This window comes from Glarea lozoyensis (assembly GCF_000409485.1).
Source record: "Glarea lozoyensis ATCC 20868 chromosome Unknown GLAREA7, whole genome shotgun sequence".
NCBI classification, from domain to species: domain Eukaryota; kingdom Fungi; phylum Ascomycota; class Leotiomycetes; order Helotiales; family Helotiaceae; genus Glarea; species Glarea lozoyensis.
Window position 1 is genome coordinate 2,283,431 of NW_007361002.1, and position 15,342 is coordinate 2,298,772.

The window sequence follows — 15,342 nt, forward strand, 5'->3', positions numbered from 1 at the left end:
CCATAGCCCTCACTAGCGCCCATTTCCACAGCCCCAATGGGCAGCAAAAGCATTGGTAAATTAATAACCCAGACAACAATTGAATCACAAGGGATCTTGTGCCCAATTGAAAAGCACCCAAGAATGCGCCCAGAGTTCTAAATCGCTTGTCCGGTTAGCACGGCAGACGCTCGGCTACGAGAAGGAGATACGAAGAGAACGAGTCTAAGCGCTTATCCTACTTCGTGGATGCTAAGAATAGAAAATTATCACTCATGTTCGAAATATCATATTCGAAGATAGCGCTCGCATCCTCAGATGCAAAATCGTTGACTGTGAACCAACAGAATGCAGTTTGGTTAAGCGAGAATATTCCATCACCGACAAACAACAAAACTCACCCGCTGTGATCATTATCTTCCTGTTATGTTTGGAGTGTCTATTGTAGACTGCTCTCGATAGAATAGCACGGATGCGTCCTAGTCTAGAAAATATATCTTGCCTGTGGTTCGTACTTATTTCATTCCATTTCTACTTTCATATCTAGTCTTGAATCGGCCTGTCTGAAAGCATCCAAATTCAGTTCAGGCAACTGAGCGTAAAGAAATCCTAAGTAGTTGGAAGAAAATAAATTCGCCGATGCACCGTAGAGAAGTGAGCTTAATCGTGAACTTGTTTCAAGAGCCAGATAAAAGCTCAAAAAGGCACTATATTAATGCAACCCCCTCATAATTTATAGCCCTAATAAAGAAATTCTGGTAACACAAACTTGCCATTGTTAAGCATCTTAATGTCTTTTCACAATGAATGAGATATGATAACCCTGTTCTCGTTCTGACCAAATCCGCTGAAGATGTGCCACAAGTTCTATTCCTTCACTGTCCCAGCTAATGGATGCTTCTCTAGAACGCGTCCTCCAGCTTGCTTGCTGGAAATAGTCGTCGAAGATCGCCCAGTTTTTTCTCGACCGCCCAGGCAAAGTCTTTCCAAGATACGTGAATGGTCCTAAAAGCTCAATGGAAATCTGGAAATCCATAACATTGACAACCAGGAAGAAGGTCTGGCCAGCCTCGTTGATAAACACAATTGCCATCGTCAAGCCACTCATGAGAAGTGACTCGATATCGAATTGTATCGCATCAGGCAGTTGTGTCAACTTGTAGCGATCATGCATGAATGAGCTTTCGTGGATGGCATAATGTTTGTACTCATAGCCTTGATTTTTGAGCTCAGCGATGAATATTACGATCTTAAAGGGTCCTTGAAATGGCGACTCATATCTTCCAAGTTGACGTACATAGAAACTCTCCCAGTCTTGATGATTTTCGCGCAGAAGAGACGCTTGCTGACTTTCATTCAAGGACAACAATATGTCCGAATTTGCTCTCATCCATTGTTTTCTTGCGGTGCTGACTCTTCCAAGCCACACACACATCAGTCTGCCGTGTCCCTTTGAAGTATCTGTACAGTGGATGGGTAAAACTACTAACGCAGAAGATCCGTTTTCAGTTTCCCCATCTACATTTTCATTCTCCTCAAGCAGTTCCAAAGGCCGTCCTTGGAAATGGATTCCCTTGTTGGTCATACTATAAGGAGGTCTCTCGTAAGACTGTGAACGCTGTCCACCATCCAGGGTAAGTGGGTGCTCCAATCGTTCGACTCCACCCGAATTTTTGAACGCATTCACAGAAGGTGCCAAAAGTCCTCCGCTAAGATCTTGAGGATCTGCCCATGCAAAGATTGATTCATCGTCGGTTTCTCGCAAGATTTCCAGCTGTAACCTGTGAAATGCTCTAGGTCCTTCACCATATAGAAGAGGCATATTGACCCCAAAGAGTCCCATCAAACTGTAAGCACGATCCTCCTCCCTGGTAGTATATCTACCAGCTGCCCAAGACATCTTGCATGCAACAGATGCGTTGTTATAATCAGACAGGTGTTTAATCCCCGTCGCCAGCTCAATAAGCTTTTCAAGTTTGAGAATCGCATCATTTGCTTGCCAATCATTCCGAGGCCCGATTAAAGTCCACGAAGTGTCAAAAAACCTCAGGTACTTCGGCGCAAGAAGTTCTTGTAAAGTCCAGCCTCTGGTAAACCACTGTGAAGCCATAAACTGTGGTCCACCAGCCTGTATGTCAGAAACCCCGTTGGAAACATCTGAAAGATAGGTGTAGCAAACCCGAGAGTTCCTGTACCATTGAAACATGGAATTGATCGCCTCAGATAACTCAGCGCTGCTGGATTTATCAATACAGCACGAATCAATCCATGCCCAACCCAACCCATCATTTCGAGCTTGGCTACAACACCCTTGAATTTTGGAGAATCCAGGCAACAGATTGCGATCACTTTGTTTCACATCTTGCAAAGTAAGCTCCGTTTCATCCCATCGATGGGATAATATAGCATATGGCGGAACGCTACCAGGTGCAAATTCGACGATATCGAAAGACGAAGTGTTGATGAGTCGCATCGTGAACGGGTTTGACTTGATGGTGTATCTTCCCCCGATAGGCCTTCACTGATGGGCTATGAGTAAATCCGGCATACTCGAAGCATGTGCATACGTGATATGTTTTATCAGCCTGGTTTCTTTGAGCAATAGCGCAGCCTTAACGACAAATGTTGTTTGCTACCAAAAACACTGTACCGTTCCAAGTGATCAGGTGGGTGTCACAATAGCTTATGTAAGGTCCGAGAGGGTGGGATGTCTGGTGATCCCGAACAAAACTGTAGCGTTCCTATCATAAGTAAGTATCGTATAGAATTTTGTTTCTTCTTTTCTGGTTTTAATTCAATTTTTTAAAATGTCAATTCATAAGCGTATCTATAGATTTGTTTTGAAAAGCTATCAATAAATAGCTAATATAGAACGCTGTTTAGATATTAACAAGTGAAACATAGCTTGAAATAATCAGTAAGCTCCAAGTTTCTAGCCCGCTTCATTTCGAATAAGTCGAAGAATAAATCTGGATGACTAACTTGTTTTATCAAGTCATGTCTTCTGTAAATAAGATCTTGGTAAGTCTTGTCTGAAATCGGCGTCATCACACTTACAGCTTTTGCTGGATTGAGCCGCGTAACGGAAAGTATTATACCAGAGTGTTTAGCAGTGAGCACGGAGTTCAGATCGACTAGCATGAGGTAGTCTGGGCTTAGAAGATATTGTTTTTCACAATAGGAAAATGCCACACTGGCCAAATAAGGATACAACTGTTTGGCAACCTCGGAATCTGCAGACAGGTTTGGTGCGTGGAGGAGCGGGTGCGGAATATTCTTTATGCCCATCGCAGACATATTTTGATATGCTCAATGTAATGTAACATATTTGTTTGATTTCTTTATCTCAAGCTATTGCATGAGATACTCCTAGAAAATCAAGCATGCGGAGGATATTGCTTTGAGGTGTCAGCTAGGTAGTCTTACCGAGCAGTTTGCAAAACTCTGTCGATGTCATATGCGAATGGTTGTTACTAGAATTAATAGCAGGGAGTTCATTGGGATTAACCTGCATCGAAAGTCGACTTGAAACTTTTATAGATCGCAGGTACATGTGGTGGAACAGGGATATACACTTCGTGATATCAATTGATCAGCAGGCAAAGACGATGGAACGGCGTACCAACGACATCAATAATACCAAGTGTTGTAAAGTGTATTACACAATAGATATAGAAAGTCACAATGGCGTTATAGAGAAGTCAGTATCAACGACGAAGACAACAGATGGACTGTATCTTTGAAAGGAGAAGTCTTTTTATTTAGCTAGCTTTTTTGGGTTGAAAAAGAGAGATAGACCTAAAGGAGAACAGTAAGGGGGGGTCTTTTTGTATCTTCATATCCGAATTCCTGTCGCCAAAGACGACAGATGACATAGGAAATAGGCGGCCGTAAATAAGCGAACAAAAAGGGGGGTTTGCAAAACATGCCTAACGAAAATTTGGTCGAAAAACACTAGGAGTAAATGAAGGGCAACATCATCAGCGAGAGAAAACAAAGAAGAGACCAAATAACTTCCGCAAAACAACCCGAAGCACGTTGAGGTGCAAGTCCACCCCCGAATACCTCATTCAACCTCCATCTCGAAGCGGAGTTACGCCAATGACCATTCAGCGTAGTTACGCAATCTTTCGCTTGAAGCTCAGCTCTACTAGTAGTGACCTTGACTATTTTGATGTTTTCTAAGATTGTCGCTTCTTAAGAAGTCCTTTCCACAGCCTTCGAAGGTACAAGGGAAACGTTGACCGTTTGGGTTGTGAATCATGCGATGTTGACGGAGATGATCACTCCGAAGAAAGACCTTTCCACACCCTGGGAAGATGCAAGAAAATCTCTGAGCGGTGGGCTGATGTTTCTTAGAGTGACGCCTCTGATCGCTCGCACGACTAAAAGATCGGGAGCAGTGTGGGCAACTGTGTCGAGTTGCAACCGGATTTGTTTGGAGCTGTCCAGGACCCGTAATAGCTGAGATGGATCCGATATCGACGTTAGCAAGTCCCATAGTAGATCCATCCGAGGGGAAAATTTCCGTTCCAGTGCCAAAATCACACAATGATACATGATTTTTGGCAGATGAGGAAGGCAAGTTCATATTGCCTGCGGTAAAGTTTGCATCAGACAAGACCTGCTCAAAGTCGAACGGTGTTTGGTCCCAGGAGCTGTTTAGGCCCTCATTATAAAAGCCGCTCACTTGCATAGAGTCCCCGGAAACATCAGCAATTAGTTGGCTCCGATGAGTTTGAGCCGGTTGCATTGAAGTCTTGTCAACAACATGAAAAGCATCTGCATCTCCGCTGAGACTGGAATCATCATCTGCAAACGCATTGCCGTTGGTGAACTGATCGAACAATTGCTGATCTGTTTCCGCACAGTTTTTGAGGGCTGGATCAAAGACTACCCCGTCCAAAGGCTCGACAGCGTTAGGTGATGCGAGGCTCTGATGACTGAAAGCTAAAGCAGGGGGTACGGTAGCTGTACAGTGTTCACTCCTGAGCGACCGAAGCTGCGATTCTAATTGGGTGATATGATCTTGAATCGCACCAATAAGCAAAACGGAGGGGGCGCATGTGCAGGAGAACTTTGTGAAGGTTCTAGGCATACCGTCAGCTGGAATTTTTTTTTACTCACCTCTCATTGCCATTGTTCGTCCCAGCCAGCTTTTGACAATATTCATTCATCGTGCTGACCTCTTGTGGAGAGAAGCCTTTCGTCTGCGATCTATCTTTCGGACTCATCGTGTGATGAGGGAAGATTCCTTCGTAGAATCGAAGCTGCGTCGAGCGAGTGGGTTTATGAGCCGCTCGTTATGATGGTAAATTGAGAAAGGAAGCAGAAGTAATAACAGTACTGTAAAGTTCCGAATATTATTGAAAATAAGAACAGGGCGTGTGGCAATGTTATGAAAGATCTAGCTGAGAAGAGGGCGCAACGGGGCGCTCTAGAGAACACATCCTATTGGTCGAGGAGATGGTTGTGTCCAGCTCATTGTCACGCACTCATCTTTGAAAATTGCCAGGGACCGAAGCCTGTCTCCTTCTCATTCCTCGTCCAAGGAGATCGCGATTTACTATACGAAATATTCAATCTTGAATTTCGAAAATCTTATTATTTTCGAGATGGCGTTAGACGCCATTGATACCAGCCAATATCGATGTGAAGACTGTGAAAAATTGTTCGCAAAACGCATGCATTACAAGTAAGAATTATTCCAAACATCGAGTCTTTCCTCACACGTGAACAGTCGCCATCGAAAACAACATGATAAGCCCTACAAATGCCTTATTTGCACCGTGGGGTTTGCTCTCAAGAACGATCTTAAGCGTCATCAATCAATAGTACATCTAGCTTTACAGAAACTGAAATGTAGCTTTTCAGGTTGTAAATTCAAAGGAACGACCAGGAAAGACTATTTGTGGAAACATATGAGAGTTAAACACGGGGAAATTGCAACATCTCGACCGAAGTTCGACACGACGGTGGCTAGTAGCTCGCATAAAAGTGAAGAAGTGGAATATTTGGAGGCGATAGGGGAAGAAAATACTGAGAAATTGATGAGAATGGCCAGGCCATATCCAGACTTCAAGTTTGCTCGAGGGGCAAATGCTCTGCAGATAGCGGTAAGTGCGGAAAAATTTAAAAGCGTCCAAGTCCTGTTAGACGCAGGCTTAGATGCATCCCTGAAAGATATGTGGGGAACTTCAGCACTCGATACGGCCATTGAAAAGAAGTTAGTGGAAACAGTTCAACTCATTTTGAGCTACACCTCAGACATATCCAAAAGAATACGTCTGTCTTCAGAAGGGTTACATATCGCTGCTAGATTTGGTCACATGGAAACTGTTAAATGTCTCATTGATGATGGAGCAGATATCAATATGCCGGACCCAACGTTACAGAATGCGCCACTCCATTTGGCTGCTTATAACGGACACTGTTCTGTTATGCAACTTTTGATCTCGAAAGGTTACACATCACACACAATATTTGGAGTAACAGAAAGCTGACAGTATAAGGTGCAAATCTCGAAGCAACAGAGATAAATTCAAAAACGCCATTATGGCGGGCGATTGAGGGATACATAAGATACTCAAAGCTCTGCAATTTAGATGCCATTGCACTACTTCTTGAAGCAGGCGCAAATGTCGAAGCCAGGTCAAATCCTACAACATGGGAGTCACTTCTAGAATATACTGTTAGACTATGTGAACCCCAAGACAAAGCCATAAAAGCTACTAAACTACTCCTCGAATATGGTGCTCGAATATGGTGCTCGAATCGAGGAAAAAGTCTGGCCGTTACTCCCTCCCGATTTGCAGCTGCAATATGCCCACCAACGTTAGTGAACGAGATAGAGATTCGGTCCAGGAAAGCTGTTGTTGCAAATGGGATAAGCCGAGGGCGAGTAAGATGATGAGCTAGTTGCTGCCATGATTCGTTGGTCGGGAGTTATGTTGTAGGAAGATAAGTTGGACAGGAATAAAAATTTCTGGGGGATATTACAAGTCAAATGGACAATTTCGTTAACAAAATTTCCATAGTGTACTTTATTTCATTGGTTCTACGTACTAGTAGAGAAAACGATCGTTTCCACGAGCGGTCGTTTCTAATCTCGTATCAAGCCTAAATCAGTGAAAAGCGTTAGTGTGAAATCAAAGGGGGTCCAGTCAGGTGATACTCCCGTCCACCACTACTCCTCGCACTCAAAAGTTAAAACTCCAGAACAAGAATCAGAGCCACACATTCTGCATCACAACAATAAAAGTAGCTACGCTTTGGAACACTATGGTACTGTCAATTTACAATCTGACTGCCAAATCACACCATTCATCATCGAATCATCACTCCAAACAAGCCACCCAAGCCATCAAACATGACCACAAGAACCCCTAACAAACAACTCTAGAACACCACCCACAAACACCCCAAAACCCCCCTCATCCATCCCACAATCCACCTCCTTTATCCCACTCCCCCCTCTCCTCCACCCCCTCCAAAAATAGATCCCAAACCCTTTATCCCCCCCACCCACCAAAACCAAACAAAGAAACCCCCCAAACCTCAGCCTAAGCCAACTTCCAACAATCCCGATTTCTATTCAAGGAGCTCTAAACCAAGCCAAAAAGCCCAGAACAAAAAACCCCTAATCCTCCATCCCACCCCAACAGACCAAACAAAGAACCCCCTCAAACCCATCGCAAAAACACACACCCCAATCTGCTCCCCATTTTCCAGAAGTTCCAAACCAAGCCCTACCAAACCCTTCCAAACCAAGCCCAGTCCTACCAAGAAACTCCCCCGCCGCTCAAGGCAGCGTATTTCGAATGTCTCACCCCGGGCCCCCATCCCCAAAAAGTAAAATACGTCCACAGTGCACACACACCCTTAATACCAAAAATTATCCTACCGAAAGAGTCAAGACTTGGCGTGTAATTTCAGTTTCATGTACATGATCTCACTTATCTCCTACCCTTTTCCTATATCAAACCCAATTACTCGGATACACACACACACGTAGACACACTTTAATCAAAACCGAAAAACCCATTCACATAAAAACAAAATTTGAAAGTAACAACAAAACATCAGGGTATTTATTCCAAACACGAAAAACGCTAATCTAAAAAAAATACACTAAAAAGTAAAAACTCCAGCAGTAAATGGTCACTCTATATTCCACTCCCTTACAACCATCTAAATTTGATCCCCCTATCCTATCCCGCCAATATATCAAGGCCACACACACAGTATGACATGCTAAAGTATATACATCGAAAAGATTCGTCTGTGTCTCACAAACATCACACCAAGGTTAAATCCCCATTATTAATTACAGATGCCATTTTCCCAAATCCTTTGCTGTCCAAGCTCGTTTACCACGTGAAACTCTCTTCCACGAAATCTACCACGCCGTCTTCTTGCACCTCTCGTACAGCCTCGCGGACGTTATCAGCGAGGCCTCCAGGTCCACAAACGGTCACGCACATGGCGCCCTTCTGCTCCTTGACCTCGTTCTGGAGGAGGAGTTTAACGTTCGGCCGACCGGGCGTCATATCGACGGTGCGCGAGACGGATTGGATCTCGCGCGGGTTCTTGGGACGGGTGACGAAGAGTTTGACGCGGAGGACCTCGCGGCGCTGGGGCATGGCGAGGATGATGTTCATCCAGGGAGCGACCCATTCGAGTTGTTCCGAGTCGCGGATGATCCAGATGAGGGTGATGCGTCGGGTGGCGACGGTCATGTCGTTGAAGCCTTGGAGGAGGTGCTGGACGTAGGAGATTTGGTGGGTGATTCCTGAGGCGCCGGCAAAGAGGACGGCGTGGCCGTAAGAATCGAGAGAGTGGTGACCGGCGTATGGTCCCTCGAGTGCGCCTTTCATCATCAAGGTTTGGGCGCCATGGAGGAAGGCTTTCTCGTAGAGTTTGCGAGTCATACCTGTTTGGGCTTGGATGATGAAGGAGGCATCAGTCATGAGTTCATGCTCGCGAAGAGTACTTTCTGAGGCGCCTTTCTCGCTGATTGGCAGAGCAGTGGCGTTCTTGGGTTTGTGCTGTACCCAGGCGATGGAGAAGGGGTGAGATTCCCAGGGGTTGACACCAGCGAAACGAACGTACGCATGTGTTCCTGGATTTATCTTGACATATTTTGGCATGTGGAAAGTGACTCGAACAGCCTCTCCCGGCATGGCCTCAACACTTGCTCTGGTCCATCCCTCTTTCTTAGCATAGTTGTTCCAGACGATTCTCAAGAAGCGAACACTTCTCTCGATAAGCCAGAGGATAACAATAGCCTCGATCCAAGGAAGTGTTGGGAGGTTGGCGACTTTGCAGTGGATCCAAGTTCCCAAGAATGCGATGAATGCGAGAATGATGTGAACATTCAAGAACGTCTCGTAAAAGGCGTGTCGGATTGGTGAGAGAGCTTGAAGGGCAAGAATGATCATTGCGGTCGTACCAACCGTTCCCCATCCGATGAATGGATCATCGGTGATCATGTGCCACATCCCTGACCATCCAGTTGCGGCATGTTTGACGATGGCCCAGCAGAGAGTGTGTACGATGACCTGCAAGACAATCATTCTGCCGATCCATCGATGGAGAAGGTTGTACGTGTCGAAACTGATTTGCAAGATAGCAATCAGAGGATTGTTGCGTCCGGCAAAGATGATGAGAGGCACCATGTTGACCACGGACATGACTCCCGTTCGTCCTCGAAGTTCTGCAATGACGGACCATTTGTTTTCTCTGCGATAGTCGAGGTAGGCGCAGTAGATGATGTTTCCTGTAATGAACAAGGTGATGAGGATGGTGTGAAATCGAGAAGGAATCGTGCCTAGGTTTCCGGCTTTGGAGAGTCTGATCTCTCTGTTATGTCGCTTCCCTTTCAGTGGTGCGTAAAGCATATGCTTCTTGAATTTCCACCACGCGGCGTATCTGTTGATGGCCCAAAATCGTTGGGCTTCCCCGGATAGTCCCATCGCACCGATATGTCTTGAATGTGCGACTGCTCTCTGTATTAATCGTATCGTCAAAATGAGCACAGCCAGCATGCCCAGACTCATCCACGAAATGTCCTTGAACAGCATGTTCACATTTTGAGAGACGCCATTTAAAGCGGTTGCGTACGGAGCTATCGTCCCAGCGGGGTCGAATTCGGAGGTTGCATTGCCTGTGCTGTTGTCGTGCGACGACACAGTGGTTGCTATCGTGGATTGTTGCATAGCGGTTGTTGTATGTTTGAAAAAATCGGTCGTTCCAGAAAGTTAGAAATCTGGAAGATGTATTAGAGGCGGTCTTTGTCTAAGTGTGATTGGAACACTCTAAGAAATCGGACGAGCAAAGAGAACAAACTCACGAATTGGAGCTTAATAAGTAAATGACAATAACAATGTTCTGAGGATTACTATTGACTCTTGACAAAGAACAGGGAATGAAAGTCGTTCGCAATGAGCATACTGCTTTGTCTCCTGTGTCAAAAGAGCCAGCCGAGTGTGAATCACAAAGGTTACTATTGACAATGAATTGTTTGATGTTGCCCTAGCAAAGGTCTCTTTGGTCCGGATAAGTTGGAAGTGAAAGGAATGTATGTCTCCTGGACTCGAAAGTTGGAATTCAAGTATATTCTGCACCGATTAACGAAAGTGATGGGGTACGAAAAAGAATGATCGTGAACCGTAGTTGACGTCGAGTCCGGCCTGGTGGGAACTCCGACTTTTAAGTTTCGTCGCTCGCCGACGAGGTGGAATAGGCTCGCTCTCGCTCACGAACAGACAACTTCGGACGCCAAATTGCCAATGCTTGTGCAAATCAAGCAACGCGGCGCACCCCGGCGACGAACGATTTCCGCACAAACACCACTCTATTCTTTCCAGAAGAGGAGATGGTCCGTCTTCAGTCGTATGGTCGTCGGGTGGGGAGTCGTTTCCTCTATATGAGATGATAAGAAGTGGAGTGGAGCCAAGCCAGATTGTTTCGAATATAGATCGTATTTCTTAACAGAGCCGTGGTCGCGTTGTAGTAGATTATTTAGATGAAGTGCTTGGACGTGTATCTGCGGAAGCTGAGATTATTTGTTTTGGATTATTTCTGAGTTTCTCGAGTAAAGATTGTCTTCTTTTGGCTGCGCAGCAGCTGTTGTTTTTTCTTTCGCGACTCAACGAGGGTATCAGTTCGACTGTTGGATGAGCAGAGGAGAGAAGATGTCGCACGGCGCAGAAGTCTGCAGCAACAGAATTAATGAAGTCGATGAACTGTAAAGGTACAACCTGGTTCAAGAGAGAGAAGGACAAGTTTTGTTTATGGGGAGCGATGAGAAGTCTCTCGTAGGACGAGGAATGGGGATCTCCACTCATTTTCTGCAACTACCCCCCTAGGGTGGCTGTTGGCCAGCTGGTAGACATGTTCCTCCCAGGGGATCACGACCACCCGTCGATGATGTCGCTGGGACGAATTATGTGTACCAGAGGCGCGTCGCAGCGAATGGAGCGTCGTCGACAGCTCTCGCCGGTTTGACAGCTCAACGGTCATGATGGGCAGAACGTGATGTTTTACGCAGCGGGGCAAGCATGAGGTTGATTTCGCAAACCATTCTACCAGGGTGTGCTCAGGGAAATCGAAGCGGTTGGTTCTGGGCGCTCGTAACGGACCGCAAGCCTATCGGTGCCAGCACGGTTCGGTGGCGGTCACAGGCGCGATGCCGGACTGCATGCATGGGTCCCAGGTCGCAGCCAGGTACAAGCCCAGCAGCGTATTCTGACTGGTGGACTGTTTGAAACGTCGAGGCAAAGACCAGCGGAGAGACCGGTTTGATAGGTGATAATGGAATGTCTCCGCCTCGAATCTATAGCAAGATGAAAAGGGAGAGACGAACCATCTCCGACCAAGCAAGCCCAGGAAAACCACCAGCTGGAAAGCTGCTCGCCAGCTGGGAAACACCATGATGGGGGAGAATGTCACATCTTGGCAAAGGATGATGGGATTCCAGTCACTTGGGTTTTGAGGATCCATCTTCAGGCGGACATCACCCGCAGACTTACATACCCTGTCTGCATCCTCAGACGAAGTTAAATAGATTGATTTCGAATCATTCGATGGTTTAGAACGAAATGCAAACAATACGAAGTCACTTTTGTTAGATTCGGGATGAGGAGTCACGACGGGGGAATCTCACGATGATACGAGGATATTCTTGCAATGATACGAGTAATAAGCTGATCATATCATGAAATGAGGAAGTTGGAGATGGTTTGAGAAAGATGAAGTGGCTTTTCATGGCTTTTCATTGTGGGTGAAGCAAAGCATGCGCCGTTGGGGTACATCCGCATCATTTTGAATACTGATACTTCCGAATACTTCTATCTCGAGTATGACAATGTTGAATTCTTTCTCTGATTTTGAGAAATAAAGAAAGGAGACTCGGCTGTAGATAACAAAGTGCTCGGTTCGCAAAATCAATTCATACGATGGATATATCCACGGAGAACATCTTGAAAAGGGTTACGCGAGAAGACTCTTCATGACAACCACCCAAAATATGTCGTGCGCAGCGGGGCAGGATCGACTCAATCCGATCACATGCACAAAATCCCACACAAAAAGTGCCAAGAGAGTCTCCCGGTAAGCGCGATACAAGTCACGAGTATCGGCGCTTAACAGTCTGTCGGCATCACGGCTTCAAACGGCCTCACTTCAAATTTCGAAGCTCCAATCAACCCAAATCAATCCGGCATTGAACCTTCCCCTCTCACAATATGGGTTCCGGATCTTCAAAACCTGCTACGGCACCTACATCGCACGTATGGACGAGGTAAAACTTCCTCAATTGGCATTATGAGTTGCGCAACTACTGATCCCAGCAGTGATACACCCGTCCGGTTCTCCCCAGATCTCGTCGATTCTCTGCAAAACAGCCCAGAGGTTCGTCCCATCTACCCCCCATAAGGAAGATCACGCTCATGATTGTAATAGTCCGATTCCACACGCGCCAAAACGCTCGAACTCCACATCCAATCGCGCGTCGCCGAGGAGCTCAAAAAACTGCAATCGCGCGCCTCGGCCGATTTCGAAGACACCATCTCCAAGATCTCAGCGCCGGAACCAAAGAAAGACGGTAAATCCGCGGGCGACACGCTCCGGGATCTGGGTAGGGAGGCGGTGCAGAATGATGTGTCGGAGCTGCGGAAGAAACTGGAATCTAGGAAGAAGTTGAGTGAGGTGGATGAGGGCGTGGAGAAGGCGAAGGGGGAGGTGGTTAGGTGTTTGAGGGATAATGATCGGAGACCGTTGGATTGTTGGAGGGAGGTTGAGACGTTTAAGGCGGAGGTTAGGAGGTTGGAGGAGAGTTGGGTGGAGAAGGTTGTTAGGTAGGCGGATGTAATTGGGGTGAGAGGGGGTTAGAAGTGTAGCATATGTGTATTAGAGGTCATTCGATGGTCTTGTCTATTGGAATGAGCGATACTGAAGATGTGGAGCTAAAATGCTGTGTTCATCACTAAATGATCACATACTCTGACTAACTACTGGAAGATCCCATATGGCATTTGTGCAGCTAGGTGTCGGATAAGCATTGATCGAGCACACGTATTCTTTCTTCTTCAGAAAAGAATCCTACGTAATTCTCCGACCACGTGAAAGAAGGTGGGACCCGACAATAACAATATCCTACCCAAATGATATGGTAGCAATTAAGAGACACACTCAAACCTCACACATCAAAAAACACAACTATCAAAAACCATTAAACAAATCAATTTCATACCCCTCATCATCCTGAACCTCCCTATCCCCCATATCTCTCTCCCTCCTCATCTCCTCCCGTCTCCTCAACCCCTCCCCCCTCAACCTCCTCGCCCTACTCTCCCCATCCTCCCACCCCTCTTTCCCCTTCCCCTCCATCAACAACCCCCTAAACCGCGCAATCCTCCCCTCATTCTCCCTAAACCTCGCATTCGCAACCCCCACCAGATCACGCAGCTGCCACTCAGGCACAACACAATAACACACCCCATCCCGTTCCACGCCCACCACACTCTCCATGCCCAACCCCATCGACCGCACGCCCACCATCGGACACCCACTCGTCAGATTCAGCGCGCCGCTTTCGCGGAACCCGGATTGCAGGGCGGCTGTGAGGAGGGTTTGTGCGTGTGTGGGGGAGGAGGTGAGGATATGTAGGATCTGGATAAGCGTCAGCTACTATTATACTTTACCTACCTATTAGATTGATGTTTTAGGGGAGGTATATACCATGGGTTCGAATTTAAAGCGCACGAATCTCACGTCCTCTGCTTTCTTATCTCCTCGTATATCGTCTGATGACCGTAGCATACCGAATTTCTCCGCCCAACTCTCACCCTTAACTAGACTAACAGGGTCGTGAGAGACGTATAACCAACGACCACCCCCTCCCTTCCCTCCTATCCCCGCAATTGTCTTTCTCCCACTATCTCCATCCTGATTTTCTTCGCCCTCATCTCCCCTAGACCCAGCTTTCCTCCCCTCCAAAAACACAGCCACCCTCCCTCCACAACTACTAGTCGTGACCCACCCCTCCCTTCCATTAACCTCATCAATCAGCTCCCGGATGTTAGTATCGATACTGCCTTTCGGCGACAGATCATCGTATTCCTCCGGCGGGACGGAGAGGAGGGATAGGATTTTAGATTTGCGGGCGTGGAAATTGCTCATCTTTGGCGAGTTTAGGTAGGTAAGATTCTTATTTTTGGGCGGGCATGGATCAGGAGGGGGAGTGTAGAAGGGGGAGGAGAGTGTGGTTTGTGATGTCATGTGAAGGATTATTGCAGAGTCACGTTTTTGATCCTGAAGATATCACGGGTGGGGCGAGGGATGAGGAATTAGTGTTTTCTCAACATTTCATGCGCACACCACAGGGCTGAAGGAATGCATGTAAGATTGCATCATCGCCAAATCTCCCTCACATTTCACGAATTTTCGAAATTCATTTCATTCATAATCTCAATCAACTATCTTACAAACAGGTACGCTCACCCAGCCATCCTTCTTCACATATTAATCGCGCCTAGTAGCAAAAACAGATTTTTTTTTGGTCTTGGTGTATGTGGGGAAAAAGGAAAACTCCAATCTATCGTACCAGCATTCTTCCATTCTAAATTACCCGCCCGAGCAAGCAAAAACAAAAGGGTGTTAGCCTTGGTGTTGAAGAGAAATAGAGTGTGACTGTTGTGTGAAAATTTGAATCTGATAATCCGGGATTTTTGGGGGTTGTAGAACAAGATTGTGCCACGGGAATATGTATGTATAATCAATCGTGTCGTATCATGGTATGGGGTGACAAAAGTCACAAAGGAAATCGTGCATGTTGACCTCGACATGGCGACAGATCCGGGC

At 46.3% G+C, this 15,342-nt stretch overlaps 6 protein-coding genes across 6 annotated transcripts; 2 read left to right on the forward strand and 4 right to left on the reverse strand.

Moving 5' to 3' along the window:
- Positions 1 to 766: 766 nt before the first annotated feature.
- GLAREA_01908 (uncharacterized protein) lies at positions 767 to 2,452 on the reverse strand (the record flags this gene model as incomplete). Its single annotated transcript, XM_008089124.1, has 1 exon — positions 767 to 2,452. The coding sequence occupies one exon, from the start codon at positions 2,450 to 2,452 to the stop codon at positions 767 to 769; it is 1,686 nt and encodes a 561-aa protein (XP_008087315.1).
- Positions 2,453 to 4,129: 1,677 nt separating this feature from the next.
- Positions 4,130 to 5,213, reverse strand: GLAREA_01909 (C2H2 and C2HC zinc finger; the record flags this gene model as incomplete). The annotated part of the gene is made up of 2 exons (XM_008089125.1): positions 4,130 to 5,069; positions 5,107 to 5,213. The coding sequence occupies 2 exons, from the start codon at positions 5,211 to 5,213 to the stop codon at positions 4,130 to 4,132; spliced, it is 1,047 nt and encodes a 348-aa protein (XP_008087316.1).
- A 687-nt stretch (positions 5,214 to 5,900) lies between these two features.
- GLAREA_01910 (Ankyrin repeat-containing protein) lies at positions 5,901 to 6,889 on the forward strand (the record flags this gene model as incomplete). The annotated part of the gene is made up of 2 exons (XM_008089126.1): positions 5,901 to 6,441; positions 6,492 to 6,889. 2 exons carry the CDS (start codon positions 5,901 to 5,903, stop codon positions 6,887 to 6,889), a joined length of 939 nt encoding a protein of 312 aa, XP_008087317.1.
- A 1,459-nt stretch (positions 6,890 to 8,348) lies between these two features.
- Positions 8,349 to 10,196, reverse strand: GLAREA_01911 (Ferredoxin reductase-like, C-terminal NADP-linked; the record flags this gene model as incomplete). Its single annotated transcript, XM_008089127.1, has 1 exon — positions 8,349 to 10,196. One exon carries the CDS (start codon positions 10,194 to 10,196, stop codon positions 8,349 to 8,351), a length of 1,848 nt encoding a protein of 615 aa, XP_008087318.1.
- A 2,529-nt stretch (positions 10,197 to 12,725) lies between these two features.
- Positions 12,726 to 13,341, forward strand: GLAREA_01912 (uncharacterized protein; the record flags this gene model as incomplete). The annotated part of the gene is made up of 3 exons (XM_008089128.1): positions 12,726 to 12,781; positions 12,834 to 12,891; positions 12,943 to 13,341. The coding sequence occupies 3 exons, from the start codon at positions 12,726 to 12,728 to the stop codon at positions 13,339 to 13,341; spliced, it is 513 nt and encodes a 170-aa protein (XP_008087319.1).
- Positions 13,342 to 13,701: 360 nt separating this feature from the next.
- Positions 13,702 to 14,661, reverse strand: GLAREA_01913 (uncharacterized protein; the record flags this gene model as incomplete). Its single annotated transcript, XM_008089129.1, has 2 exons — positions 13,702 to 14,151; positions 14,221 to 14,661. The coding sequence occupies 2 exons, from the start codon at positions 14,659 to 14,661 to the stop codon at positions 13,702 to 13,704; spliced, it is 891 nt and encodes a 296-aa protein (XP_008087320.1).
- Between the last annotated feature and the right edge of the window lie 681 nt (positions 14,662 to 15,342).